This window comes from Crocuta crocuta, unplaced genomic scaffold, assembly GCF_008692635.1.
Source record: "Crocuta crocuta isolate KB4526 unplaced genomic scaffold, BGI_CrCroc_1.0 scaffold35, whole genome shotgun sequence".
Lineage (NCBI taxonomy): Eukaryota > Metazoa > Chordata > Mammalia > Carnivora > Hyaenidae > Crocuta > Crocuta crocuta.
In genome coordinates, this window is record NW_027530625.1 from 5,329,206 (window position 1) to 5,357,191 (window position 27,986).

The following is a 27,986-nucleotide window of genomic DNA, read 5'->3' on the forward strand; positions in this document are numbered from 1 at the left end:
CTGATTCGAGGACTTGTTTTGTCACAAGCCGAGCCTCTCTGAAGAGCGCTCTCAGAGCGGGCCATGCCGTCCGAGGGTCGCTGCTGGGAGACCCTGCAGGCGCTGCGCAGTTCCGAGAAAGGTCGCCTCTGCTACCACCGCGACTGGCTGCTGCGGGGCGAGGTGAGGGGGGGGCCCGGAGTTGGGCGGTGCCCTTCCGGCTGCTCGTCACGGTACCTGTTGTTGCCTAGTCTCTGGCTCGGCGTGCGCGGTGAACTCGTGCGTTCTTTCCAACAGCGCGCATTAGTTTCTTGATTCTTGTGTGTGCATCACCCCGTCCCAGAGTTACTGCCCTCTCCTGCCTATTCTAGCCTTTCAGGGAGCTCCCATAGTTTTAAAAGTGCTCTACTCTCTAAAGGCTTCGTCGCTGCCCCCACCGCCAGCCGTGTTGTCTAAGCAACCCATTCAGTGTCAGTTGACTTACTGCACGTCTCTTGTGCTGCGAGGTCCAGATTTAGTGGTGAACGATGAATATGGCGCAGCCTGTTGAAAAGACCAAAATCTTAGATGACGTTGGGTGGACTTGGAAAGTTGAATGGGGGCGTGGTCACTATTGAGGATTTGCAAAGCCGTGTATTAGACCACAGGAAGGCGGGGGTGTAGACAGGGTAAGGCCGAGACAGTACCATGCTGGTAATTAACTACAGGTAGGATGCTGTCCTGTCTCTTTAGACTTACATGGGAAACCGTTCTAAAAGCATTTCCCTGTCTTTTCTGTTAGAGACAGTTTTAGGGAATACACACCTTACATTCTGTAGGATGAACCCTAGCATGGGTCTGTCTGACGTAGACTCACCTTATGCATTTTTGGCAGGGATCCCATAGAAATGATGCTGTGTTCTCAGTCATATACCTCAACCTCCCCCAGCACTGGCGATGCTAACCTTGATCACTTGGTCGCATTGTCATCTGCCAGATAGCTGCACTTAATATTCACTATTTTTCCTTTAGAGGCCGATTAGTATCTTGTGGGGAGGTAATCCAGGATCACATCAATATCCTTTTCCTTGTCAAACCTCCACCGTTGGCATTCATTATTTCTGCCCGAATCAGTCTCCCTTGTGAGGGACCCGAATGGCATTTCCTTAATGTCAACTGTTCCTTCTGTGTTTGCGAGTTGGCATTGTCCTGTAAGGAAGAGCTTTCTTTTCTCCCCTGTTCAATTATTGGTATCATTATTTACTCATGGGTTACTGTTTTGTGAGGTGTAATCCGTTACTTGTAACCTTGCGTGTGAGTATTTGCATTCTGTGGGAAGTGTGTCTTCAGGGTAAGCTCTGAGAATTGAGATTGTTGGGTCAAGGGTAAACAGATGTCTCCCCACCCCCCCAACAGATGTATCAGATTGCCTCCAGTCAGCACTGCCTGATCTCGCCTTTTTGCCCACAGCTTTATCAACAGAATGTATTATTATACTTTTAATTTTTGCTTATCAGATAGGTGAGAATAAGATCTCAGGATGGTTTTGCAATGCCTTTCTCTTTTTATTGAGATTGAACTTTTTTTTTCATATATTTGAGAGCCAATTTTATAGCATTTTATTTTATTTTTTTTAAGTAGGCTTCCAACGTGGGGCTCGAACTCACGACCCTAATGTCAAGAGTTGCACACTCTACCAGCTGAGCCAGCCAGGTGCCCCTCGAGCCAATCTTATATCTTTGTGAATTGACAGCTTATGTCAATAAGCTATTTGTAGTTTTCTTTTTTTTCCTTTTTTTAATTTAAAAAAATTTTTAATGTTTATTTTTGAGAGAGAGAAAGCACGTGTGCAAGTGGGGGAGTGGCAGAGAGAGAGGGAGACACAGAATCCGAAGGAGACTCCAGGCTCCCAGCTGTGAGCACAGAGCCCATTATGGGGCTTGAACTCACAAACCTCGAGATCATGACCTGAGCTAAAGTTAGACGATTAACCCACTGAGCCACCCAGGTGCCCCGCTACTTGTGTTTTTCTTTTGGAGTGTTTTTCCCCCCAGATTTTACAAGTTCTTTATGTATCAAGGACAACAATAGCCCTTTATCTGTGACATATATTGCATATATTTTTTTCTAGTTTGTCAGTTGAAATTTTTTCTGTTTATGGTGTTTTTTTTTCTTTTGATTTTTTATTTTAAGTAGCCTCCACGCCCAACGTGGGGCTTGAACTCATGACTCTGAGATCAGGAGTCGCATGCCCTATGGACTGAGCCAGCCAGGCACCCCTGTTTATGGTGTTTTGGGTATGGTAGTTTTATTTTTTTACATTTGAATCTTTGGCCCTGGAATATATTTTGGTGTAAGGAATGAGAAAAAAAGGCATGGTCTCAACGTTAATTATGTTTGAAAATAAATTTCATTACTTCATAAAGTGTGCATATAACCTGTTTGCTTCTGTGCCCTTACTCTTCTCCATGGGTTGAATGTCTGTTTATTGCACGTTTATTGGATGTGTGCATGCGATCTAGATCAGTATTCTCAGCTGCGGCATTACTGGTATTTGGGGCTGGGCTGGACTTCTGTGTCATGAGGGGCTGCTGGTGCTTTCCTGCGTTGTAGGATGTTTAACAGCATTCCTGGCTTCCACCCACTAGATGCCAATAGCACCCTCCCAGTTGGGACAACAGAAAGTGTTTCCAGGGGCACCTGGGTGGCTCAGTCGGTTAAGCAGCTTTCTCCAGCTCAGGTCATGATCTCACAGTGTGTGAGTTTGAGCTCTGTGTTGGGCTCTGTGCTAAGAGTTCAGAGCCTGGAGCCTGCTTCAGATTCTGTGTCTCCTTCCCTCTTTGCCCCTTCCCCACTCGCTTTCTGTCTCTCTCTTTCTTGCTTAAAAATAAATAACAAAAGGGGCGCCTGGGTGGCTTAGTCGGTTAAGCATCCGACTTTCGCTTAGGTCATGATCTTGCGGTTCGTGGGTTCGAGCCCCGCGTCGGGCTCTGTGCTGACTGCCAGCTCAGAGCCTGGAGCCTGTTTCAGTCTGTGACTCCCTCTCTCTCTGACCCTGCCCTGCTCACGCTGTCTCTCTCTCTCTCTCTCCTAGAAATAAATAAAAACATTTAAAAAAAAAATAAATAAATAAATAACAAAAATTTTTTTTTAAAGGATAGGAATCAGGGTCAGTACCAAGAAACTACTTTCTCTTCATCTCTAATTGTTAATACAGTTAGTTTAGGTCTTTGATTGTATGTATGTATTTATTTAGGCCTTAGATTTTCAGTGAGGCAGGTAGTGGCTTATAAGGACAAAATTATTTTTGATTGCTTAGATCAGTTAACATGCAAGTGGGGCTTCACCCTCTTCTCTCTAGGATGTTTTGGAAGAATGTATGTCTGTTCCCAAGCTGTCTACGTACTCCGGATGGGTGGTAGACCATGTCTTACCTCACATGCAAGAGAATCCATCATCCTCTGAGACTTCAGAATCCTCTAGATCCGCTTCAGACCTTGGACAACCTTCGTGTGTTCCCAAATCTCCCGTCAGAACCCCCGCCTTCTCACCAGCTTCTTCAGCAACACCAGAGGGAGCCGAGGTAAGGTTTTCGATTAGCTTCAGCACGGAGGCCCTGGTGGCTGAGAAGTTGAAGTGGTTAAGGGGCCCCTGACTGGCTCATGTGGGAGGGCATGTGATTCTTGCTCTCTGAGTCGTGAGTTCAGGCCCCATATCAGGCGTAGAGATTACTCAAAAATAAAAATCTTGGGGCATCTGGGTGGCTCAGTTGGTTAAGCATCTAACTCTTGATTTCAGCTCAGATCATGATCTTGGGATTGTGAGGTTGAGCCCTACGTTCAGTGCTGCAATGATGGCATAGACCCTGCTTGTGATTCTTTCTCTCCCTCTCTCTGCCCCTCCCCTGCACACACTCTCTCTCAAAATAAATTTAAAAAATAAAAAACATAAATAAAAATCTTAAAAATAAAAAACAAGTTTAAGTGTGGAACATTGTCATACAACAGTGACCTGACCCTGGGGAAGATAATGGTGGCTCCTTCTTGTAGCTGTTTTAATGATGCCCTTTACTACAGCACAGTGTTCCCTTTATGAAGACCAGAGAGGGGTTCCCCTCTATTCTTAGTAACAATAATAGTAATGAATTTCATGAGCAGTTGGCCTTTTGTTTTTTTTTTTTTAGGAACATCGCATGCATTTAACTCATAAGGTCTCCCTTTTTGTGTTGGCTGTTGGAGGCTTACAGCAAAGTTTATACTTGCTTTCTAGATGTATGTATCTTATCGTTGGTTCTGTAATTTGTTAAAAAAAAAAAAGGGGGCAAAAGCTTTTTTTGACTCTTATTTTGTCCCTGCCTTTGCTTGTTTCTCTTCCTTAAAAACAGTTAAGTTGTTACTGGTGCTGTTCTGTTCCTCCTTTCTCTTTTTTGGGACATGGCGAGTAATACTTCCAGAAGTAGTTAGTCTGTATACGAATATAAAGGAACGTACTGTATGATTCCATCCCTTTAACATTCTTGAAAAAAGAGCGTTTATAGAGAGCACATTAGGGGTGTGAGGGCAGGTGTGGCATAGGAAGCCTGTGGTGACAGGGCAGGTCTGTACTGTGATTATGACGGCAGTTAGGCAGATCTACGTGTGAGATAAACTTGCACGGAACGATATGCATACACAAAACAATTCCTGCACAGCCGGCGAGATCTGAAGAAGCTCTGCGGCCTGTACCACCATCAGTTTACTGTTTTTGCTATTTTACTGTACTTGATGGCTCTTACTATTGGGGGCGATTGAGTGAAGAGTGCACCAGCCTCTCTGTACCTATTTTCGCAACTTCTGTAGAATTAGAATGATTTTAATTATTTTTTATAGAGGTAAAAACCAATTTTTTAAAAATTTCTATAAGTGCTTCCCAGTTCCGGTTCTGCAAACACTGTGACATGCGCACAGGCATCTTTCCCTCCGGGAGGGCTCAGTCTCTTCATCTGTAAATCTGGTACTGGTCCAAATTGCTAATGTCCTCTCCAGGTAGAGAATTCCAACATTCTTGAGGTTTGGGTTTTTTGTTGTTGTTTGTTTTTTGTTTAATTTTTTAAATGTTTATTTTTGAGAGAGAGCGCGTGCGCGCGCACGCGCGCACATGAGTGGGGGAGGGGCAGAGAGAGGGGGAGACACAGAATCCAAAGCAGACTCCAGGCTCTGAGCTGTCAGCGCAGAGCCCAGTGTGGGGCTCGAACTCACAAACCATGAGATCGTGGCCTGAGCTGAGGTCGGATGCTTAACCGTCTGACTGACCCAGGCACCCCTCATACTTGAGGTTTAAATAAACTTTTAGATGGCTTTATATAATGAATTATTGTGTCATTTAGGAATTTTGGTTTTTAACAGAAACCCAGTTTAAACTAGCTTAAGCCCAACAAGAGGAAAAGGAATTAACTAATTAGCTCACATAACCAGGAAGTCTGTAAATGCATTTAGAATCGGTTAGATCCAGGCAGTATACTTTCTGCTTCTTTCTGCTTTACATTCTTTGTGACTTGATCCAGTGACCCAAACACAGGGCTTTGTCTGTATTCTCTCAATTCTGCTTAACTCTTCTTTCTTGGTTCCATTCTTCATATAGACTTTGTATGGCAAGATGGCCATTAGTAACCGTAGACACACATTTTCTTAGTTTAGCATCCTGAGAAGTAGAAGGCCTTCCCAGATAACTCCATCCGAAAAGTCTAGAATTGGGAATCTGGCCTAGCTTGGGACATAAGCCTCATTCCTGAAGTAGACATTAGGTCACAGGGCCATAGAGTACTTTGATCAGTAGGCCGGTCACATGATTACCCCTGAGGAAGGAAGGTGGAAGAATTGGGGATATGGGTTGGGATGGCTCCATTCAAACCGCCTAAACACAAATTGACTCCTTGTGGAGTCAGTGGGGAAAAATTTGCTGGGCAGAACAAAACAAGGAAGCCAAAAAACAGACTGAAACAAACTAGGCAAAGAAATAAGTCATTTATCGGTTTGTATGTTACATAACTTAAGTTATTCCCTTTACAAAGGAAAACGAGAACAAGATCAATATCACGAAAAGCACGCTGGTTCTAACCTACTTTGTTCTGTTGTCGTTCTTACGGGTTGCTGTTTATAGGTAGGGATGTGGTTTTCATCTAGAAGGGATAGCATCGACTTTACCATCCTAAGTGCTTAATTTTTCTGTTTTCTGTCTGTCCAGGACAAACACGAGCCCCAGCACGCAGAACCTATGGCTCTTCAGTCCTCGCGGGGGGTCAGAGTGGAAGGCTGCATCCGGATGTATGAGCTGGTGCACAGAATGAGAGGAACAGTAAGTGACGCATGGAGTAGGGCAGGCTTGACCGAAGGCCGCATTTAAATGCAGTTCTTTAGGCATTATGGATGCCCGCCTTGTGCCAATCATCGTGCCCTACGTACTAGTAGCTCCTGATTCACTCGGGGAGAGAGTGTAACGTGGCATTTAAGAGTGAGCTCTCTGGAGCACGTGGGTGGCTTAGTCAGTTAAGCATCCAATGTCAGCTCAGGTGAGGATCTCACAGTTTGTGGGTTTGAGCCCCACGTTGGGCTCTGAGCTATCAGCACAGAGCCTGGAGTCTGCTTCAGATTCTGTGTCTCCCTCTCTCTCTTTGCCCCTTCCCTCTGCATTCTGTCTTTGTCTCTCAAAAATGAATAAACATTAAAAAAAAAAAAAAAAAAAGAGAGTGAGCTCTCTGAAGGAAGATGGGGTTCACATCCTAGCTCTTCCATTTTGCAAATGACTTTGAGACAATTCCTTAGGCTCTCCTGGCTTCCATTTACTTCTCCAGAATTTGAAGATGATCTGGGGTGGTCAGATAAGGTTATACTGAGATGATGGATCTTAACAGCCTCTTGAAGAAAGACTAACTCTTTTAATAATTTATTTGACTTTATTATTTTTTTTTCATGCTTTTCCAATAAAACTTAGAAGGATTTTAGGGGCGCCTAGGTGGCTCAGTTGGTTAAGCGTCTAACTCTTAATTTCAGTTTGGGTCATGATCTCACGTTCATGAGTTCAAGCCCGGCACTGAACTCTGTCTCTTTCTCCCTCTCCCCTACGCTCTTGCTCTTAAAAAAAAAAAAAAAGATTTTAATTCCCAGGTCTTTTGAGAAAGCAAAATTAATGCAACACAAATCAGAATATCTAATTAATAAATTTAGCGACAAACCAAAGTAATTTTGTTACGAAAATGAACCCCTTTATTATAGGCTAGCAGTGTTTCAGTGGTGGAGCTTCTACTGGTCTTTCACCTCCTTCAGTCTGATGGCAGACTCTACTGTGATGGCAGAAGTGGCCGTGTGGCTCCAGGCATCCCCGGCTGCCGTTCTCAGCATCTACCCTCATTCAGTCATTCGTTGAGTCAACAAATAGTTACTGAGCACTTACGTGCTTATTGAGCACTTAGATGCTATTCTGGGTCTAGATAAAACAGGGAGCGATGCGGACACGAATTCGGGCCCTCCCAGAGCTTGTGTACTGGTGAGGAGCCTTCGACATAAACGAGAGAAATAAGTAAGATGTAGGGAGAAGACTGCTGTCCCCGTGAGGGAAAGGGGATGGTTGCTTCCCCCTGGGTGCTGCCGTGCGGACGGGGAGGACCGCTCAGGTCCTGGTCCGCGGAGGCCTTTTCAGCTGAAGACGACAATGTCCTTCATCTTCGGGAAGCTTTTCCCCTTTGATTAGTTTCTCTTCCTCTCCGTTGCCTTTTTTCTCTCAATTTGCGAACTTTTATTCGCTATTGGATCTTCCAGGTTAATTTCCTATTTCTCTTATCCTTTCTCTCATTTTTGTTTTGTCTTTTTCTGTTTTCCAAAAGGTTTAATTTTATCCTTCCTTTGTTCATTGAAAAATATGTATATACCTATTTTTTTTAATTATGTGTTTAATTTTCACAGGCTTTTCCTTCTTCTCCACTTGTCCTTTTTTCAGAGCATTTCATTCTCATTTCATATCGTATTGTTCCTTTTTCAGAGCATTTCATTTTCATTTCATATCGTACTGAAGTTCTTTTTCAGATTTAATTGTGTTCCTTGAAATAATCTGTTTTCTCTAGATTCATTATTCTAGGGTATAGAATTTTCTCAAATATCTAATGACCATTATTTACCAGTGGTTGGACCAGGGCTTCCAGGTGCCTTGTCAGGAACAGCATTATTATGATTTTGGACTTCCGAAGTGTCAGAATTCCTAGGGTATATGTTCTGGAATACCAGCCTCCACACTAGCTGACCCAGTTATCTCTGGGTAACTTACTCATTTTCTCGTAGGAAAGAGCGCTGTTTTTTGGCTGGGAGTGTGCATGAGCTGCTGTAGTAAATTGCCCTTAGACTGTGGCTCGCAGCACTACTGACCTCTCATCACTGTCCTTCATGCTTCTGGAGGTCGACCCGTTCAACTAGGTGGTTCTCACTTGGGGTCTCTGATTGCAGTGACTGGGCCTGGAGTTCTTTCGGAGGCTCCCTCACTGACCCGTGTCGCCGTTGAAGTTGGTCATTAGCAGGAGCATCTGTCCTCTCCGTGTGGCTGGGCTTCCTCGTAGCATGGAGGCTGGGTTCCAAGAGCGAGCATCGCAAGACCTACTGGCCGAGCTGCGCGGCCTGTCCCAGTGCAGTCTCAGAAATCGTGTAACGTTACTACCCTTCCCCGCATACTCTTAGTCAAGGCGGTCATGAGGGCTGGCTCCGGTCGAAGTGGAGGAGATGGGAGGGTGTCAGAGAATGTGCAGCGGTCTCTTTCACGCGCTCTCTCTCTCTCTTTTTTAAGTTTATTTATTTAGTTAGAGAGAAAGAGAGCATGCAAGCAGGGGGAAGGTAGAGAGAGAGAAAATCCCAAACAGACTCTACCCTGTCAGCATGGAGCCTGATGTGGGGCTCAAACGTACTGTCAGATCATGACCTGAGCTGAGATCAAGAGTCAGATGCTTAATTGATTGAGCCACCCAGGTGCCCATGTGCAGATCTCTTTTTTAACCATTACACAGTACACAACAGTAAGAACAAATCAAGTACAGAATGGACAAAAGACAGAGATACTTTACCAAAGGTACAAAGAAGCACATGAAAAGAGGTTTTCAGTGTTTATCTTGTAGGAGAGTGCCACTTGGGGAGGGACGGAGAGAGAAGGGGACAGAGGATCCAAAGTGGGCTATGTGCTGACAGCAGACAGCTCGATGCACAACTCATGAACCAGGAGATCATGACCTGAGCCAAAGTCAGACACTTAACTGAGCCACCCAGGCACCCCAAAAACATGTTTTTAAAAAATCATTACAGGGGTGCCTGGGTGGCTCAGTCAGTTAGGCGTCCGACTTTGGCTCATGATTTCACGGTTCGTGGGTTCGAGCCCTGCGTCGGGCTCTGTGCTGACAGCTAGCTCAGAGCCTGGAGCCTGCTTTGGATTGTGTGTCTTCCTCTCTTTCTGACCTTCCCCTGCTCATACTGTCTCTCAGAAATAAATAAAACATTAAATTTTTTTTAAATCATTACAACATCCAAGCCTGGCTACTGACTCTTCTGATCTCATGATTTGGGGGGTGGTGGAGAATTGATTGTTTTGTCCACAAACATTCAGCTGATCTTTCTGTTTTCAGCCCCATGAACCCCACCTGATTCAGACCTGGCATTGCCCAGTCCTCTTTGAGGTTCTGGTAGCTTGGTTCTCTCTCTCAGAGATGTAGTCCACTTGTGAGTGCGTGTGTGCATGCGCTCTCACGTTTGCCCAGCTCTGCTGTCAGTCCACATTCCTTCACAGAAACTTTGTCTTCCAGAAGCATGGCCCAGATTTTTCCCTGCTGACAATCCCATGTGCTCTCTGCTCTTGGGTCCTTTTTCCCGTCCCAACTCCTATAACTCCACAACGTCCAACTTCAACAGAGTCTCAGAGGAGAGGTTATAGATGCTGTGTTCACTTTGCCTTCTTCCACTGGAAGCTTTAAAATAGAATAACATAACATCTTAACAATATATTTTGCCATGTCTTCCTGCCAGTATATGTAGCATCTCGTCCTCTGTAGAGGCTGCGGAGTGGTCTCTTAGTCTGACCTACCGTGATAGGTGCAGTCAATCCCCACTTAATGTAAATTGTTGTAAATTTACTGTCATCAGCAGGGCTGCAGTGAGCATCCTCGTTCATACATCTTTGCACACGCATGCGAATATTTCCTCGGGACAAATTCCTAAAATTAAACCAGTGTCAAAGGATATATATACCGTTTAAATTTTGGTAGTTAAAATGTCACCTCGCCCTTAAAAACCAGATGAGAATACTCCCGAGAATAATAAATGAATACCTCGTACCCTTAGGAATCTAGGAAGGGGACTTTCCTAAGTGGAGGTGGGGGAGGAAATGTAGGCAGAAATGATAAGGTGAGAAAAGGAGTAGTTAGGACTGTGCATACCGTGTTTATGGAGAATTTCTGTTGATTACTCTGAAATCAGAGTACACAGGAAGGAGGCTCTTGGACATTACGTTGGCAAATACCTGTCTAGTCCCAGCTAATACTGGAGTGATAAATCACAGGGGGCAAATTGGAAGAGCTTTCCAAAACAGCTGAGTTTAAACATCCACTCAGAGGGCAGGGGCGACTTGAGCAGTTTCTGAGAACTAGATAGCTGGTTCCATGCCCGGGAGTGTCTCTGATGGAATCAGGACAGACGGGAGGCTGTCCGTCGGTGCCGATGGAGCTGCAGAGAGCGGGGCTGATTCTTTCCAGGAGGGCCTGAGGCAGTGGCAAGAGGAGCAGGAGAGGAAGGTGCGAGCCCTCTCTGAGATGGCCTCTGAACAACTGAAGCGCTTTGATGAACGGAAGGAACTGAAACATCATAAAGAATTCCAGGACTTACGGGAAGTGATGGAGAAGAGGTGAGCGGGAATGTCGGGCTGCTCAGCTGGCCCTCTTTCCCAGCATGAAACCCCAAGGGAAGCAGTTGGACTTCTTCCTAAGTAACGAAATAAAATAGCCAGTGAAGCTCATAATCCAGAACAATGACCAGCCTTGGAGAGGTGACCAGTGTATCACAAGGATAGAGGGAGGCTTTTGGGAGAGGTGACGTAAGACCGATTCACAAAGCCTCCCTGACCATTCTGCCGTTTTTCCTGCAGCTCCAGAGAAGCCCTGGGCCACCAAGAGAAGCTGAAAGCTGAGCATCGGCACAGAGCCAAGGTCAGAGCCTGGGAGAATTCCTGTGGGTGTGTCCACATCTGGCTCTTACCTGGGTCCTGCCTTCCTGTGACTCACCTTGGGCTGTCCTTTAACTGCTGGGGGTGGGGGGCTGTCAGTAAAATATGTAGCCCACTTAGGGTTTGGGGGATGTAGAATCAGAAGGCCCAGGGCACCTCGGAGAGAGGTAGCCGGACCCCCTCCCCTCCCCCCCCCAGTAGATTCTCAACCTGAAGCTGCGGGAGGCCGAGCAGCAGCGCCTGAAGCAGGCGGAGCAGGAACGGCTGCGGAGGGAAGAGGGCCAGCTCCGCCTGCGGGGCCTCTACGGGCTGCAGGAGGAGGTGCTGCACCTCAACCAGCAGCTGGACGCCTCTGAGCAGCACAAGGACGCGCTCAAGGAGGACCTGTCCGCCTTCCGGACCCGCGGCAACCAGCTGTGCGGCCTCGTCTCGGGGATCATTCGGGCCACTTCCGAGGTGAGCAAGCTTCCGGGAACCTGGTCTTCTGGCTTGGAAATGGAGAACCTTAAATGCAAGTTTTCTGACTTAAAAGTAGTGCCTGAAAAAAGAATGCTTATTGTAGAAAATAGCAAGATCATTTGTTAGAGATGATACTCACTGTTGGCATTTTCTCTGTCTTCCCCGACAAGGAGTGTGCGTGTGGGGGGGGTTTCCCCACCCCAGACTGGACTCTTACACATCCAGAGACTTTTATCTTTGGTTAAACAAATAATTGTTTATTCTGATTGCAAAATACTTTAGTTCATTCGGTAATATTCTGTTGAACACCTGGTGTGCTATGGTAAAAAATTAAAACCTTACAGCAATGTATAATATAGCTCTTTTCCAGTTAACGTTGTATTTTGAACATATAATTACTGTAATCACTAAAAATATTCTTATGTTTTTTGTTTTTAAAAAAAAATTTTTTAATGTTTTTTTTTGTTTATTTCTAGGAGAGAGAAAGAGAGACAGCGTGAGCAGGGGAGGGTCAGAGAGAGAGGGAGTCACAGACTCTGAAACAGGCTCCAGGCTCTGAGCTGGCTGTCAGCACAGAGCCCGACGCAGGGGTCGAATCCACGAACCGCGAGATCATGACCTAAGCAAAAGTTGGATGCTTAACCGACTAAGCCACCCAGGCGCCCCTGTTTTTTGCTTTTTTAAAGAATTTTTAAAAAATGTTTATTTACTTTTGAGCGAGAAAGAGGAGGAGGAGCAGAGAGAGAAGGAGACACAGAATCTGAAGCAGGCTCCAGGCTCCGAGCTGTCAGCCCAGAGCCCGACCTGGGGCTTGAACCCACAAATCATGAAATCATGACCTGACCCAAAGTCGGACCCTTAACCGACTGAGCCGCCCAGGTGCCTGATGTTTTAATTAAAGCAGTGTTACCGCGACACATGGCAGATATTCAGTATCTGATGAACACGTGGAATTGGATACTTCCCACGTATAATAAAACCAAAAATGGTTAAAAAGACATGCCTAATATTGAACATTTAGGTTTCTGTGTTTTCACTACCATACCATAGCACTGTAGTAATATTCTATGTACATCTTATTTGTATTTCTTTCAGATAAATTTTTAGAAAAGGAATTACTTTGGCAAATAATTTTAAGGGTCTTGATTCTTACCCAAAAGTTGTACCAATTCATAGTTCTATGAATTTTATGTTCTTACCCTTAGTTCTTGTTTCTTCTCAAGTTTTTGCTTTAAAAAAATCAGGAGAGGGTCTCAGCTGGCTAAGTGTCTGACTCTTGATTTTGGCTCAGGTCATGATCTCACAGTTCACGTTGGGTGTAGAGATTACTTAAAAGCTTTAGCAATAAATGAAGGGGCGCCTGGCTGGCTCACTCAGTGGAGCATCTAACTCTTGATCCCGGGGTTGTGGGTTTGAGCCCCACATTGAGCATGGAGCCTGCTGACCTACCTACCTGCATACGTAGATGTACACGTTAATTAATTAATAATTTAATAAATGGGGAGGCCTCGATTTAACAGACAAAACTACAAAAGACGTTTGTAGGACGATATACAAAATGATGCAGCACTTCTCGATTCGTCTTACAAGTCTGGTAATACAGACTTGTCCTATTCTAACGAAATAGCACACTGAAAGACATGAAAGACATGGGGACTGAAAGACTGAAAGACATGGGGACGTCACTCTGGTTTATATGCATTCTCATTTATGAGCAGAAGTTCTAAAGAAAAGATAAGTAAGGGTGCCTGGATGGCTTATTGGTATAGTGTCCGACTTCAGCTCAGATCATGATCTCGCAGTTCATGGGTTCAAGCCCTGCGTCGGGCTCTGTGCTGACTAACTCAGAGCCTGGGGCCTGCTTCGGATTCTCTCTCTCTCTCTCTCTCTCTCTCTCAAAAATAAATAATAAACATTAAAAATTTTTTTTAAATTTTTTAATAAATAAATAAAAGGTTAAGTAAATCGAATTCATCAGTGACTCAAAAGAATAATGCACTATAACCAAAGAGGTATTATTATAAGGATAATGAAAAGCTGGCTCAATTGTTATGAAATCTTTTCATGAAATTAATTTCACTAATAGGTTAATGGAGCAAAGTCATATGTTTATCTTATTAGATGTTGTAAAAGTATATGCTGAAATTCTATATCCTTTCCTATTAAAAAAATAGCAAATTAAAAATTAAAATGTATTCCTGGGCTCAGTTGGTTGAGCGTCTGACTCTTGGTTTTGGCTTAGGTCATGATCTCATAATTTCATGAGTTCGAGCCCCGTGTCACACTCTGCGCTAGCAGCACAGAGCCTATTTAGAATTCTCCCCCCACTGCCCCTCCCCTACTTGTGCTGTCTCTCTCAAAATAAACAAATAAACTTTAAAAAAATATGTTCCTCATGAACATGATAGATTATGTATCCATTTAAGACTACATTTTAGGGGTTCCTGGGTGGCTCAGCCAGTTGAATGTCTGTTGATACTGGCTCAGGTCATGATCTTGGGCTCCTTGCTAAGTGTGGAGTCTGCTTGAGATTCTCTCTCTTTCTCTCTCTCTCTCTCTCTCTCTCTCTCTCTCTCTCTCTCTCCTCTCTGTCCCTCTTCCCTGCTCACGCAGTGCTCCCCCCTCCAACAACATTTTAAAAAAAAATGGAAAACTGGGGGCGCCTGGGTGGCTTAGTCGGTTAAGCATCCGACTTTCGCTTAGGTCATGATCTCGCAGTTCGTGGGTTTGAGCCCCGCGTCGGGCTCTGTGCTGACTGCCAGCTCAGAGCCTGGAGCCTGTTTCAGTCTGTGACTCCCTCTCTCTCTGACCCTTCCCTGCTCACGCTGTCTCTCTCTCTCTCTCCTAGAAATAAATTAAAAAAAAAGGAAAACTGGACTACATTTCAGATATGCCATTAAAATTGGGAAAAATAAAAATATGCCATGTTGGTACAATAGTAACAGCCTTGACTGTTAACGGAAGTTTTAAGCAATACAAACAATATAATAAAACAAAGGAGAAATACTTAACTGAGGAAATGTAATTTGATAACAATATGATTGTCTACCTAGAAGGCCTAGAGTAAAAAGTTCAGAACTATTAAATTTTTTTTTTAATGTGTATTTATTTTTGAAACTCAGAGTGTGAGAGAGGGAGGGTCGGAGAGAGAGGGAGACACAGGATCTGAAGCAGGCTTCAGGCTCTGAGCTGTCAGCACAGAGCCCGACCTGGGGCTTAAACTCATGAATCACGAGAACGTGACCTGAGCCGAAGTCAAACGCTTAACCAACTGGGACACCCAGGAACTCCAACATGGTATCTATCTAGACCATTGTCACAGCCTTTAAAGAATTATCCCAGCCATTGTTGGTGAGAACATGGAAAAATCCATACGCAGGTGTGTCTGTGGACGTGACGGTTAATCAGCATTACCTTTACGAGAACAGGAAAGCAGTAGGTTTTGGCATGGTGAACGTGGGTGCTCCATTGGTGCACCAGTTCCGATTTAGAGATGTATTGTGTGAGCTGTGATTCGGCTTCGCGGGTGTCTAGGGGATAGACGCTAAGCTCTGCCTCTGTCACCCTGACAGAACGGCTTCCCCACAGCAGAAGACCAGGCTGTGGCTGAGAGAGCCCTGCAGGAAATGCGTGACCTCCTTACAAGCTTGCAGCAGGAGATCGCCAGGGCCTGTGAGGACAAGCGGAGGCAGGAGGAGGAGGCCCAGGTAAAGCGGCAAGAGTCACACATGCAGCAGGGGCCAGAGGTCCCCGGAGAGACCCCAGCTCCCAGCCAGGGCGCAGGAGGGAAACAGAATGAAGGTGGGTGTTGGTGTGGATACAGTCCTTTAGCCCAGAGTGTGAAAGGGGACAAGGACGTGTTTGAATATCGTGTTAAGCTTCAAGACAATTTACCGGAACTGTTGCATAATGCAAAACTCTGTACTTTCACTGAAGGGCATTCACTTTGGTTGATGCAGAGCTTGACTTCAGACTCTAGCACCTGCTATGAAGACTTGACATTCTGTGTAATTGTAGTAGATATATTATCCTAGGTTTTGCTGCTCTGCTTTATTAAAATAAATCTTACACAATATATGCTCATTTAATACATAAGAACCCGTCGAGCATAACGGTTGAGAATGCTGGCTTTAGAGCCAGATCTGTGGGAATGTGGTTTTTCTACTTCGTGGCACTGTGACTTTGGCAAATTAACCTTTCTCTGCCTATTTCCTTATCTAGAAAGCGAAGATGATAATGATATCTATTTCATAGGGTTCTTGTGACAATGAAAGCCGTTACTACCTGTATCAGCTGATTAGAACAGTGCCTGGCTCACGTGAAGTGTTCAGTGAGTGCTGTCACGGGAGCCTCTCTTTCCTTCCTCAGACCTCCAGGTAAAGGTACAAGACAGTACAATGCGCTGGTACCAGCAGCTGCAAGATATTTCCAGTCAGTGTGTGTTGGCCTTTGAGGAGCTGACCAACAGCAAAGACAGTCAGGTACGGGGGCCTGTGAGTCGCAAAATCTCTGGGCCCGGGAGCGCTCTGAATGGCCCCGTGTCCCAGAGGAATGTTGCTAGTGCATCACCTTCCCTAATCCTGCCCGCATCTACGCAGCTCTTCCAAACACCATTTGCCCTCTCGCTGTTCTCTCTTGGCAGGCCAAAAAGATAAAGATGGACCTCCAGAAGGCTGCCACCATCCCAGTGAGCCAGATCTCTACCATTGCAGGTTGGTCAGAGCAGTTCAGAACATGGCCCTTCGCTTCCTTTTGTTATTTTCTTTTTTTTTTTAATGTTTTATTTATTTCTGAGAGAGAGAGAGACAGCGTGAACAGGGGAGGGTCAGAGAGAGAGGGAGATACAGAATCTGAAATAGGCTCCAGGCTCTGAGCTGTCAGCACAGAGCCTGATGCGGGGCTCGAACCCACGAACTGTGAGATCATGACCTGAGCTGAAGTCGGACACTTAACTGACTGAGCCACCCAGGTGCCCCCCCTTTTGTTATTTTCTAAGACTCCAAATCTACTCTTCTGTAAGGTTCCTGTAGACAGAGTCTGTTCAAACAAATGACATTGGATCAGGCACGTATAAATTATGTCTTCCTCTCCTTTGTTTACTCTTCAACACGTGGAAGACAGTCATTACGTGTTTGTTGACTTGTTTTATAAATAAGTTGTATATGTTACCAGTAAATTATTGAGGAAGGCTCTTACGTGAAGTTGAAAGTTACTGCTGAAGGAGCGCCTGGGTGAGTCAGTCATTTGGCTTCTGGCTCTTGATTTCAGCTCACGTCATGATCTCACAGTTGGGGAGTTGATCCCCACATCGGGCTGTCTGCTGTCAGCACAGAGCCTGCTTCAGATCCTTTTCTCCTCTCTGACCCTCCCCTGCTTGCACTCTCACTCTGTCAAGTAAAATAAACGTTAAAAAATATATCAAGAATCTGTATTTAGAAAAAAAATAGAAAGTTACTGCTGAAAACATCACTCAGGGAACATAGGATGTGACATGCATTTTTTCCTTTTGTTCTACAATGTAAGCCATTAGCTTGTCTAAGCTTGAGACTGGTCTTAATCCTTTTGTTTTGTCTTTATTTTTGAGAGAGAGGAGAGAGAGAGAGAGGCAGGGCATGAGCAGGGAATGGGCAGAGAGAGAGGGGGACGCAGAATCCAAAGCAGCCTCCAGGCTCTGAGCTGTCAGCACAGAGCCTGACAGGATTCAAACTCACAAGCTGTGAGATCATGACCTGAGCCAAAGTCAGATGCTTAACTGACTGAGCCACCCAGGTGCCCCTAAACCTGCCTTAATACTTTGGAACATCTTCCTTTTCTCTCCAGAGACTGAGCTTTAGAGAGTGAGAACCAGACAGGGAAAGTCCCTTTTTTCTCTTCATTCTGAAACAGAGGTTCATTTTTGTAGACCTTGAGATGTGGAAGCCTCCAAGTTACAGGCCGTGCTTCCCGATGCCTGGGGGGTGTGAACAGCTGAAAGGCTGCTCTGACTTAGCCTGGGTCCTGCTTGCCCTGGTTCACTTGTGGCCTGGAAAGCGTAGAGAAGTTGTAGTTCCTGCCCACTAGAGGCCCTGTGACAGAACTTACGGATCACCCTGCTGTTTGCAGTTTTCTATGGATCAGGGCAGGTATAAATAAATAACCACATATCACCTTCTTGGCTTTAAAGTGCCATTTCCTAGGGGCGCCTGTGGGGCTCAGTCGGTTAAGCGTCCAACTTCGGCTCAGGTCATGATCTCACAGTTTGTGGGTTCGAGCCCCGCATTGGGCTCTGTGCTGACAGCTCAGAGCCTGGAGCCTGCTTCAGATTCCGTGTCTCCCTCTTTCTCTGACCCTCCCCTGCTCATGCGCTCTCGCTCTCTCTCGCTCGCTCGCTCGCTCTCTCTCAGAAATAAAACATTAAAAAAAATAAAGTGCCATTTCCTTTGCTGACAACAGGGGTGAGGTTGACCTGGCAGCCACCCCTTCACTGCTCTCCTTAGGCTTGTCCCCAGTCCTACTCCCTCAGCCGACCACAGATAGCGTTGCTTCCTCCTTTAGCAGGAAAATCCACCGGGTGGGATCCTCGGGTGCCAGCCTTTTCCACGCGCACATGCATATTACACGTGCCACTTTGTCCGCGTCTGTGTGTGGAGGGAGGTTGGATGCTTCCCTTTCTGCCTCCGCCTTTGTTCCCGCCCTTCCACCCCCTTCAAGACCTGCCTTATCGCTCATCACCTAATCTCCTGTTTTTTGCCAAATTATTCCTTTTTACAGGCTCATTTTCCTTTAAATATGCTTAAGTTACTCATATGCTAAAGTATGTTTCCTTTGGTTCAAGATCTATGTCTTTTCTAGCCTCCTCACGTTTCTGTTTGGTACAGGTGATGATTCCCTTCTTTACAAACTCTGTTCCTTTGGCTTCTGTGGCAACATGAATTCCCAGGTTCTCCTGCCACCTCTTTCTCCTTTGTGGGTTCCTCAGTCTCCTGTCCCCACCCTAATCCCTAACTGGGGGTGCTTCCCGGGAGTCCGATTTCACCCTGGGTTCCCAGTCTACTTACTCTCGGGGCTGCAGATGTGGCCTCCATGCAGGGGGCTCCCCGGTGTCTCTCACGTGCGCTCTTTCCACAGAGCTTCAGAGTCCCCCGCTCTGGCTCCTGGGGGCCATCTGCCCGTGTTTGTCTCCTACCCCACGTTCAGGGTGTGCAGACATCAACTCCCCGTCTTCCTTTATACCCGCTCTCCCCCTGTTTGCTCTCAGGAACCAGTAGCCCCGCTGACAGCTCCGGCACCGTGGCTGGAACCCGGGGAGTCTCCCTGTGGCTGCTCCCTCTGTTCCATTCTCCACATATGATTAAGCCTCTAGTTGGGCTGCTCTTCACTTTTCTGCATATTTCTTGACTGTGTTCCCTTTGTCTGCACCATCACTGTGAGTCTTTGAAGAGCCAGATGTAGACTTGCTCTAGAGTTCGTGCTCAGTACATGCTGAATGATTGGAAAAGAAATGATCTCATTCCTGCCTCTTTAAAGGCAATGGTTAGATCTGGAGCAGAATTTAATCTCTTTGGTGCTGGTGTGGCATATGGGACGTAGGAGGCCATGCCAGGCCTAGGGTTGGGGGTGGAGAGACATGAAGGAAGGAACTGTTAGGGAATTTGGCCAGTGGGGTCCTTTGAAACCATCCGTAAAGTAGTACTGAAGTATGACTTAGCGGAAGTGGGTGCTACTATTTTGACAGCTCAGTAAGTTTTGAGTAATGGAGACCAATTCAGATTTGCATAGGCCGAAAAAAGAAAAAAGTTTTAATCTGAAGATAAAGGGGTGTTTCTCAGAATCTACTGGCAGGAATGGGAAGTTAGAAACCTTCAGACTCTTTTCTTTCATCTTCCTCCTGTATCTCTAATCTTCTTAGGTGGACCACTGTTCTTTGGTCCACTTGGTGGTTTAGTTCCCCGGTGTTCATGAGCGTGTGTGTTGCGGGACCAGCCACCTCTAGGATGTGACTCTGTGAGCTGGCCGATTGGTTCAGCTGGTCTACCCCTAATCAAACTAACCAGTGTGGGCATGGGGCTCACAATGTCTGGAATACAAATATAGCCATCAGGAGCCTGCTTCTGTGCATCTCAGGATGGAGGGCAGGTCCCAGAGTGGGGAGTCATCACTGAGAGTGGGGAAGATCCTTTATTTTTTATTTTTAAAAATTTTTTATGTCTTTATTTTGTTTTGAGAGAGACAGGAGTGAGCAGGGGAGGATCAGAGAGGGAAAAACAGAATCCAAAGCAGGCTCCAGGCTCCAAGCTGTCAGCACAGAGCCCGACATGGGGCTCAAACCCACAGACTGTGAGATCATGACCTGAGCCAAAGTCAGATGCTTAACTGACTGAGCCCCTCAGGCACCCCTGGGAAGATCCTTTAGAACGGTTTTCCTAAAGGTGCAGATGACAACGTGAGGGACGCCAGCGATAGCCCACAGGGCCTGTAGCCACTCAACAGCTCTTTCCATCCTGTTTGTCTCTGCTATGTTGATTTCAGAATTTGTTCGTCCCCAACTAAGGAATTCCTTTGAAATAGTACCAGGTCTTCTGTACTCCCGCATCCCAGACAACATTCATCTGCTTGTCAGCTCTTTTTCTGCAATAGTATTTTGACTTTAGACTCTGATCTTGTGTGAGGCCACACGGCTGGGTTTTTGTGGAGCCTTGCTTATTGCAATGATGAGAAGCAGAGTGCATCTTCTAACTGACCAAATCTCCTCTTACCCAGGCTCCAAGTTGAAGGAGATCTTTGACAAGATCCACAGCCTGCTCTCCGGAAAACCCGTTCAGTCTGGCGGGCGCTCCGTGTCCGTCACACTCAACCCACAGGGCCTGGATTTTGTCCAGTATAAGCTGGCAGAGAAGTTTGTGGTGAGAAACCTTGTGACCAGAGAAAGGGGGAGAGGCTGGTGTGCCGCCTTTAGGCGCCTCTCCAGAGTAACCCAGTGGTCCTGTCTCTGCTCCCACAGAAACAAGGAGAGGAGGAGGTGGCCTCTCACCACGAAGCGGCGTTCCCCATTGCAGTTGTGGCATCCGGGATCTGGGAGCTCCACCCCAGAGTGGGTGACCTCATTCTTGCTCATCTCCACAGGAAGTGCCCCTACTCTGTTCCCTTCTACCCAGCTTTCAAGGAGGGAATGGCTTTGGAAGACTACCAGAGGTGAGGTGGTTTTTCACCCTCCCTATAGGCTGAATAAAGTACAGAGAGAACAGGGGTTCACTCTCCCTCCCTCCCTTCACAGCTCCTCGTACATACCTCAGACATTCTGTCAGGGAATCCAGTGTCTCATGCAGACCGGCTGCTTTGGGAATTTGTGGATTCAGCTGCAGTAATCAGTATAGTTTAGGGAAAAGAATATTGGATCTAGAATTGAGGGGCGGTGGGGGGATTGTCTTAGAATTTTGCCCTGCTTAGTCATTTAATAGATTTGCAAAATGGGTTAATCATGTCACCTCTTTGATCATCACATTCCTTATTTGCAAATGAGGGTAGTGACATCCGTTAATCCTGTGAGTTTGGGGCTCCTGGCCGGCTCTTTCAGTAGAGCATGCAACTCTTGATCTCGGGGTTGTGAGCTCGAGCCCCACGTTGGTGCAGAGATTGCTTAAAAATAAAACATTAAAAAAAATTCTGAGTTTACTTTGCAAGGCTTATGGGATGCACAGATGTGATCGTGGATGTGTGTGCTTTGTAAACAAAGTATTCTATAGAGGTAATGATGTGTAATTATGTAGGAAGGATAATGCTAAAAATGGGCACCTGGCTGGTTCAGTGGGTAGAGCACACAACTCTTGATCTCGGGGTTGTGATTTCCATCCCCACACTGGGCCTAGAGTTTACTTAAGAAAAATAGTAATAAGGGGCACTTAGGTGGCTCAGTTGGTTAAGTGTCCAACTTTTTTTTTTTTTTTTTTTTTTTTTTTTNGAATCCGAAGCAGGCTTCAGTCTCTGAGCTGTCAGCACAGAGCCCGATGTGGGGCTTGAACCCATGAGTTGTGAGATCGTGACCTGAGCCGAAGTCGAATGCTTAACTGACTGAGCCACCCAGGCGCCCCAAGTGTCTGACTCAATTTTGGCTCAGGTCAGAGCCCCTGGGTCACTCAGTCGGTTAAGCGTCCTACTACAGCTCAGGTCATGATCTCACGGTTTGTGAGTTCAAGCCCCGCATCAGGTTCTGTGCTGACAGCTCAGAGCCTGGAGCCTGCTTCAGATTCTATCTCCTTCTCTCTCTGTCCCTCCCCCACTTGTGTTCTGTCTCTCTCTCTCAAAAAAAATAAACATTAAAAGTAAATTTTTAAAAAAATTTTCGGCTCAGGTCATGATCTTATAGTTTGTGGGGTTGATTCCCATGTCAGGCTTTGCTCTGACAGCATGAAGGCTGGTTGGGATTCTCTCTCCCCTTCTCTCTGCGCCTACCCCCTTAAAGTAAATAAATACTTAAAATAGCAATAATAATAATAGTGCTCAATGTAATAGTACTAGATTGTTCCTTTTAGCCATAAAAAATAAGTGATTTGTCACCCTCACTTGGCCTTGTACCCTGAATTTTCTCTTCCCACGCAGGATGCTAGGCTACCAAGTGAAGGACTCCAAAGTGGAGCAGCAGGACAACTTTCTGAAGCGCATGTCTGGGATGATCCGCCTCTACGCCGCCATCATCCAGCTCCGGTGGCCGCATGGAGGCCGGCAGCAGGTAGTAGAAAAGAGACTTGCTCTCAGGAGAGAGGTCAGATCGTGTTCGTGTGTTCTGTCCACGGGGACTATTGCCCTTCTTGCCGAGCAGGCAGTCTAGCTACAGGGTGATGTATTGCCGCCCCTCCGTAGGTATGTTCTGGAGAAGTGGATGTTGATTATTAGGAAACTTTTGGACTTTTAGAACCTTTTGTTCAATGATTGGCTCGGCTGCGGCTTTAAAGAACTGAGTTTATAAGAGGGTCTGTGAGAGGAGAGTCTGTTGTAAACCAGTCATTAAATGTAAACCAGTTAGGAGATTCTGTTAGAGTGAGCCTAAATGACACAGTGTTGGGGCACAGGGGTGGCTCGGTTGGTTGAGTGTCTGACTCTTGATTTCAGCTCAGGTTATGATCCCAGTGTTGTAAAATCAAGCCCCGTGTTTAGCTTCACACTCAGTGCGGAGCCTGCTTAAGATTCTCTCTCTCCCCCTCTGCCCCTTTCTCCCACCTGTGCTGTCTCTCAAAATAAAAATGACACAGTGTCATTTTACTGTTTATTTATTTCTAAGTAATCGCTAGACCCAACATAGGGCTTGAACTCACAACCCAGAGATCAGGAGTCACTCACTCTGAGGTGCCTGGGTGGTTCAGTCAGTTAAACCTTCAACTTCAGCTCAGGTCATGATTTCATGGTTCATCAGTTTGACCCTGCATCGGGCTCTGTGCTGATAGCTTGGAGCCTGCTTCAGATTATGTGTCTCCCTCTCTCTCTGCCCCCACCTTCTCCCCCCACTCAGGCTCCGTTTCTCTCTCAAAAATTAATAAACGTTTTTTGGGTTTTTTTGTTTGTTTTTTTTTTAGTTTTATTTATTTTAAGTAATCTTTAAAAAAAATTTTAGTGTTTTTAATTTATTTCTGAGAGAGATAGAGCCTGAGCAGGGGAGGGTCAGAGAGAGAGGAAGACACAGAATCTGAAGCAGGCGTCAGGCTCTGAGCTTGCTGTCAGCACAGAGCCCAATGCGGGGCTCGAACCCATGAACCGTGAGATCATGGCCTGAGCGGAAGTCGGACGCTTAACCGACTGAGCCACCCAGGTGCCCCTATTTTAAGTAATCTTTACATCCAGCGTGGGGCTCAGACTCAACAACCCTGAAATCAAGAGTCACATGCTCTTCCAACTGAGCCAGCTAGGCCCCCCCAAAATAAATAAACATTAAAAAAAAAAAATCACTCGCTCTACCAACTGAGCCAGCCAGACACCCCATTACTGTCATTTTAGACCTGGTTGGTGCCTCACATCGCAGATGAGCAGATGGAGTCCCAGCGAGCTATAGTGACACAGAGTCGGTGACAAAGCCATGGCTGGGGTACAGGGCTTTGACTTACCAGCCTGGTCCTTTTCTCAAAGGATACAGATTAGAGATGAAGAAGTTAATGTGCTTAGAGACCTAAAGAGAAGGGAACGCATGTTGATTGAATCCAAGTTTTTATCATGTGCCTGCTATGTCCCACGTTCTGTGCTAAAGGTCCCAAGAATAATAAAATGCTTGTACGGGTAACTGTTGGCCAGTGGAATTCCTGAAACCAGAGGTGCCGGATGTGGACTAAAGGGGTCCCCTAGAGAATGTGTGGGTTCCAGTGTGTTGGGACATTTGAAAATAGAATTTGTTCGGCTTGTGCTATGTCTGCCCTGCGGCATGTGCTGGACTGAGATGATGTGGGAGTTTGCGTCACTTAGAAATGGCTGGATGATAACCTTGGGAGCTCAGGTCTCCAGATACAATGAGAGTAAATCATGACCAAGTGTCTTCCCTTCCAGGTTCACCCTCATGGCTTAAATCATGGCTGGCGCTGGTTGGCACAAATCTTAAATATGGAGCCCCTGTCAGATGTGACAGCCACCCTCCTCTTTGACTTCTTGGAGGCAAGTAATGCAGTTGTCACACAAGAGGGGGACAGTGGTTGAAGCAGCCTTGTGCCACTGCGTGGCGTGAATCGGGAAGCCATGTAGAAACAGGCTATTGGTGACCAGCACTGGGATCCAGTCTTACACATTTTTCCCGAGTGCTAAAGACAAACCTGGCTTTTGGGTTTTCTTCCCACTGTGCTTGCCTTCTCTGTGTGGTTGTGTTCCTGCTGTAAAGGAAAAACTGTACATCCCAGCACCAGCAAAAAGGGATGCTTGCTTTAGGGATAGAGAAGTGACTCTCAAAACCAAGGGTAGGATGTACAGTTGACTCTCGTGTGGGCCCGGAACTAGGAACTAGAATGTTCCCAGGTACCAGGAGTCCCTCTGGGGCCACATGGTCTTCCAGTGCTCTTCCTGTAGGCTGCCTCGTTCTTGTTCCTTAGGCCCGTTTTCTCTACATCTCTGTGCAGTGGAGAAGATGGCCATCCTGGGCTGTAGTTCTCTGCCTCAGTGCTGTCACAGTATTGTGGCACTGGCGTCCCACCTTTGTGATCCCTCATTCCCAGGAGAGCAAACATGGTCAGCCAGCTTGGGCCATGTATCTCCCTCATCCACAAGGTTCTGTGCAGTCCAGTCGGCCTAGGAGGGACCACCGCTGTAGAGTGAGGGTAAGGGTTTCTGTGGACAGGGACGTTCTTACAGCACATAGGGCTTAGGGCACATACCATAATGGATGTGGGCCATCGGGCCTGTAGTGCCAAATGCCTCCAGTCTCCCTGGAGCTTCGGAAGTCACAGGACATGAGCAGAGACACGAATAAATTTGAGAACGTGGTGGTGCCCTGCATACTAAGGTTGGGAGGAATGCCAAACCTTTGGAAAGGTTCCCACTCAATAGAATTGAAGAAGAAGAATTAAGTTAGACTTATGTTGTCTGATTTACAAAAAAAACTGGTTTCTTGGCAGTCTGATTTCATGGAGGTAGTGTCTCATATGGAGAAATGCTTCAGAAGAAGGTTGGGTCTTTCTTTTTGTTCCCTTGCTCAGCTAGCTAAGTGGCATCGTGACTGAAATTCTTGGTAGGAGGGAAAGGCAAAGGGCTGCTGTGCTTTATGGGGTCTTTGGGTCTCTTGCCTGTGAATTTGTGTTCTCTGCTCTGACGGTGCCTGTCTCTCCCTGGAGGTGTGTGGGAATGCCCTCATGAAGCAGTACCAGGTACAGTTCTGGAAGATGATCCTTCTCATCAAAGAGGACTACTTCCCCAGGTATGTGACCTGTTGAACAGACACCATGGATTCAGTGAGTAAAACACATGGTGTCAGATGCCCTTGAATACCGTGACATGCTGGGTTTGACTCAGTTAAAAGTAGTTGTGTTGAGGGGCGTCTGGGGGGCTCAGTCGGTTGAGCGTCGGACTTCGGCTCAGGTCATAATCTCACGGTTCGTGGGTTCGAGCCCCACGTCGGGCTCTGTGCTGACAGCTCAGAGCCTGGAGCCTGTTTCGGACTCTCTGTCTCCCTCTCTCTCTGACCCTCTCCTGCTCATGCGCGCTCTCTCTCTCTCTCTCTCTCAGAAATAAATAAAACATTTTGAAAAATTAAAAAAAAAAAAGTAGTTGTGTTGGGGCACCCAGGTGGCTCAGTCAGTTGAGCATCAGACTTCGGCTCAAGTCATGATCTCACAGCTCAGCTCATGAGTTTATGAGTCCCTCATCGGGTTTTGTGCTGACAGCTCAGAGACTGGGGCCTGCTTTGGTTTCTGTGTCTCCCTCTCTGCCCCTTCCCTTCTCGCACTCTGTCATTCAAATAAGTGCTTTGGAACTCTAGTGAGAGTCTTGTAGACATTATTGGCTAAATGAAAAAATGAATTAGGAAGATCCTGGATTCAGACACCTGACGTGTCTATAACCCTGTCTGCCAACTCCCCCCAGCTAAGCCGGATGGTGATTACATGCAGTCATAAATTAAACCCAAAGAGTCAAGCTCCCTTAATAAATCAGGTGGAGAAACTGATCTGTCAGCCAGTTTGCTTGACTCTGTCATGGAGTCCGCCCCTGGGTGCCCCTCTTCCTCTCAACACTGGCATTTCGGGTGGGGAGAGGCCTTGGCAGCGCCCATCCTGCCTGCTCACAGAGTGTCCCCTCCTTTATCCCCTCTTGCAAAGAAGGCCAAGACCATTTGGAAGAATGACCGCATCCTTGGTCCAAAAGACCTCTGCGCAAGTCACTCAATCTCCCCCTTCTCCCCCTTCCCGTAGGTCGGCAGTGCCCCTAACTCCTCTCTAAAAGAGACGGGGGAATCACAGCTCTGACTTGCATATTGTCCTCTTTCTGCAGGATCGAAGCCATCACAAGCTCAGGACAGATGGGTTCCTTCATACGCCTCAAGCAGTTCTTAGAGGTAAGATGTCCTTAGACATGTCTTGAGCTGTCGTTGACCTTGGAGGCACTTGTGTCTGACAGAGGTGCTTCCAGCTGGTAAATGTTGGGAGGTGCGTTACCAGAAAATCATTGTTTTCTCCCATCTTTCCCTGGCCAGAAATGTTTGCAGCGCAAGGAGATTCCTGTCCCCAAGGGCTTTCTGACCTCCTCCTTCTGGCGCTCCTGAAGGCCCCCCAGTGGCCACCGTCTCCGTTCTGTTGCAGAGAGACTGTAATAAAGCACCTGAAAGCAGCTGTATTTGGGAGAAGTCATGTCAGATTTAGAAATCTACCAGCCTGTGCTTTTATATATTTATATCCGTGACTAGGAAAGGGGACTGTTCAGGGGTCCCAGAATCTAGTATATGTGCTGCCAAGGTGAGCACCAGGGGTCCCAGAATCTAGAAGGTCTCTTATAGGCTGGATGGTCCTTAAGGGATCTACACGGAAGAGTAAATGGAATCAGCTTTTCTCATGTCTGCAGATGTGATGAGAAGAGGTGTTTTGTTCTTGGTCTTATTCTTCATTTCCTTTGTCTCTTTCAGTACCTTAACCGTTTCCCTCTGAGCTGAAGTGAGCCCCTCACTCCCACTCCCCTGCCCTGCCGCCCCGGCCCAGAGTATGGGTTAATAGTTGAGGCCCAAATCCTTACATGCAAGTCTGGGCTATGGTGGTTTTGCTTTTTCAGCTTATGGACTAATTATAAATTCAGAGGAAATGCCAGATGCAGATGGGATTAAGCCCCAAATTGTATCAGAAATAGCTTAGCATCCGGGATTAGGACTGTTAATATATGTGATATTGAACAGGGAGTACTGTTTGCCCTTTTAATTTGGTGTTTGTCCCTGAAGGACTAGGAATGCATGAACCAGAGTAGGTGCGGTGGGGCGGGGTGTGTGTGTGTGTGTGTGTGTTTGTTTGTTTCTGAGTTTGAATTAAGTTGGGCTGAGATGGGCTCGCAACATTATACAAGTGCTGAACCTCTACAGGCAGTGATTCAGAGGTTAAATGAAGGTGTTCGGGAGGAATTGAGAACTGCTTTATAATTGTTTACATGCCCTGAATGAAGAATGATGACAGATTTGCCTGACTAAAGCCACAACAGAAACTCAGAGCCCAGCTGTTCAGATAAGAGTTGAGGTTTGCTTTACGAAGGACTCACCATCTTGCAGTGCAGAGGCAGGGATCTACCCCTCTGTACCACATGCTGTGTGCGGGGATGTGTTTTGGGGGGTGGGGGTATTCCCCGGTACTCCTGAGTGGCCTGAAGCAACACATTCTATGAATTGTTGACTATGGTGCCAAAGAGTAAGTAATAAAGCTTGATTTTAAAACACC

The 27,986-nt window shown here is 46.4% G+C and overlaps 1 protein-coding gene across 1 annotated transcript; it reads left to right on the forward strand.

Moving 5' to 3' along the window:
• On the forward strand, positions 1 to 27,986 carry GLE1 (GLE1 RNA export mediator). The gene is made up of 16 exons (XM_077768338.1): positions 1 to 162; positions 3,320 to 3,541; positions 6,181 to 6,291; positions 10,712 to 10,860; positions 11,101 to 11,161; positions 11,380 to 11,634; positions 15,210 to 15,438; positions 16,006 to 16,118; positions 16,280 to 16,349; positions 20,377 to 20,519; positions 20,618 to 20,808; positions 22,213 to 22,342; positions 24,142 to 24,246; positions 25,413 to 25,495; positions 26,566 to 26,629; positions 26,768 to 27,986. The coding sequence occupies exons 1-16, from the start codon at positions 64 to 66 to the stop codon at positions 26,834 to 26,836; spliced, it is 2,094 nt and encodes a 697-aa protein (XP_077624464.1). The 5' UTR covers positions 1 to 63; the 3' UTR covers positions 26,837 to 27,986.

Coding starts and splice junctions, on each gene's coding strand:
- GLE1 (XM_077768338.1), top strand. CDS start 64: ATGCCGTCCGAGGGTCGCTGCTGGGAGACCCTGCAGGCGCTGCGCAGT. Junction 10,861..11,100: donor CGGGAAGTGATGGAGAAGAG/GTGAGCGGGAAT, acceptor TTTTTCCTGCAG/CTCCAGAGAAGCCCTGGGCC. Junction 16,350..20,376: donor CCAGATCTCTACCATTGCAG/GTTGGTCAGAGC, acceptor CCTCTTACCCAG/GCTCCAAGTTGAAGGAGATC.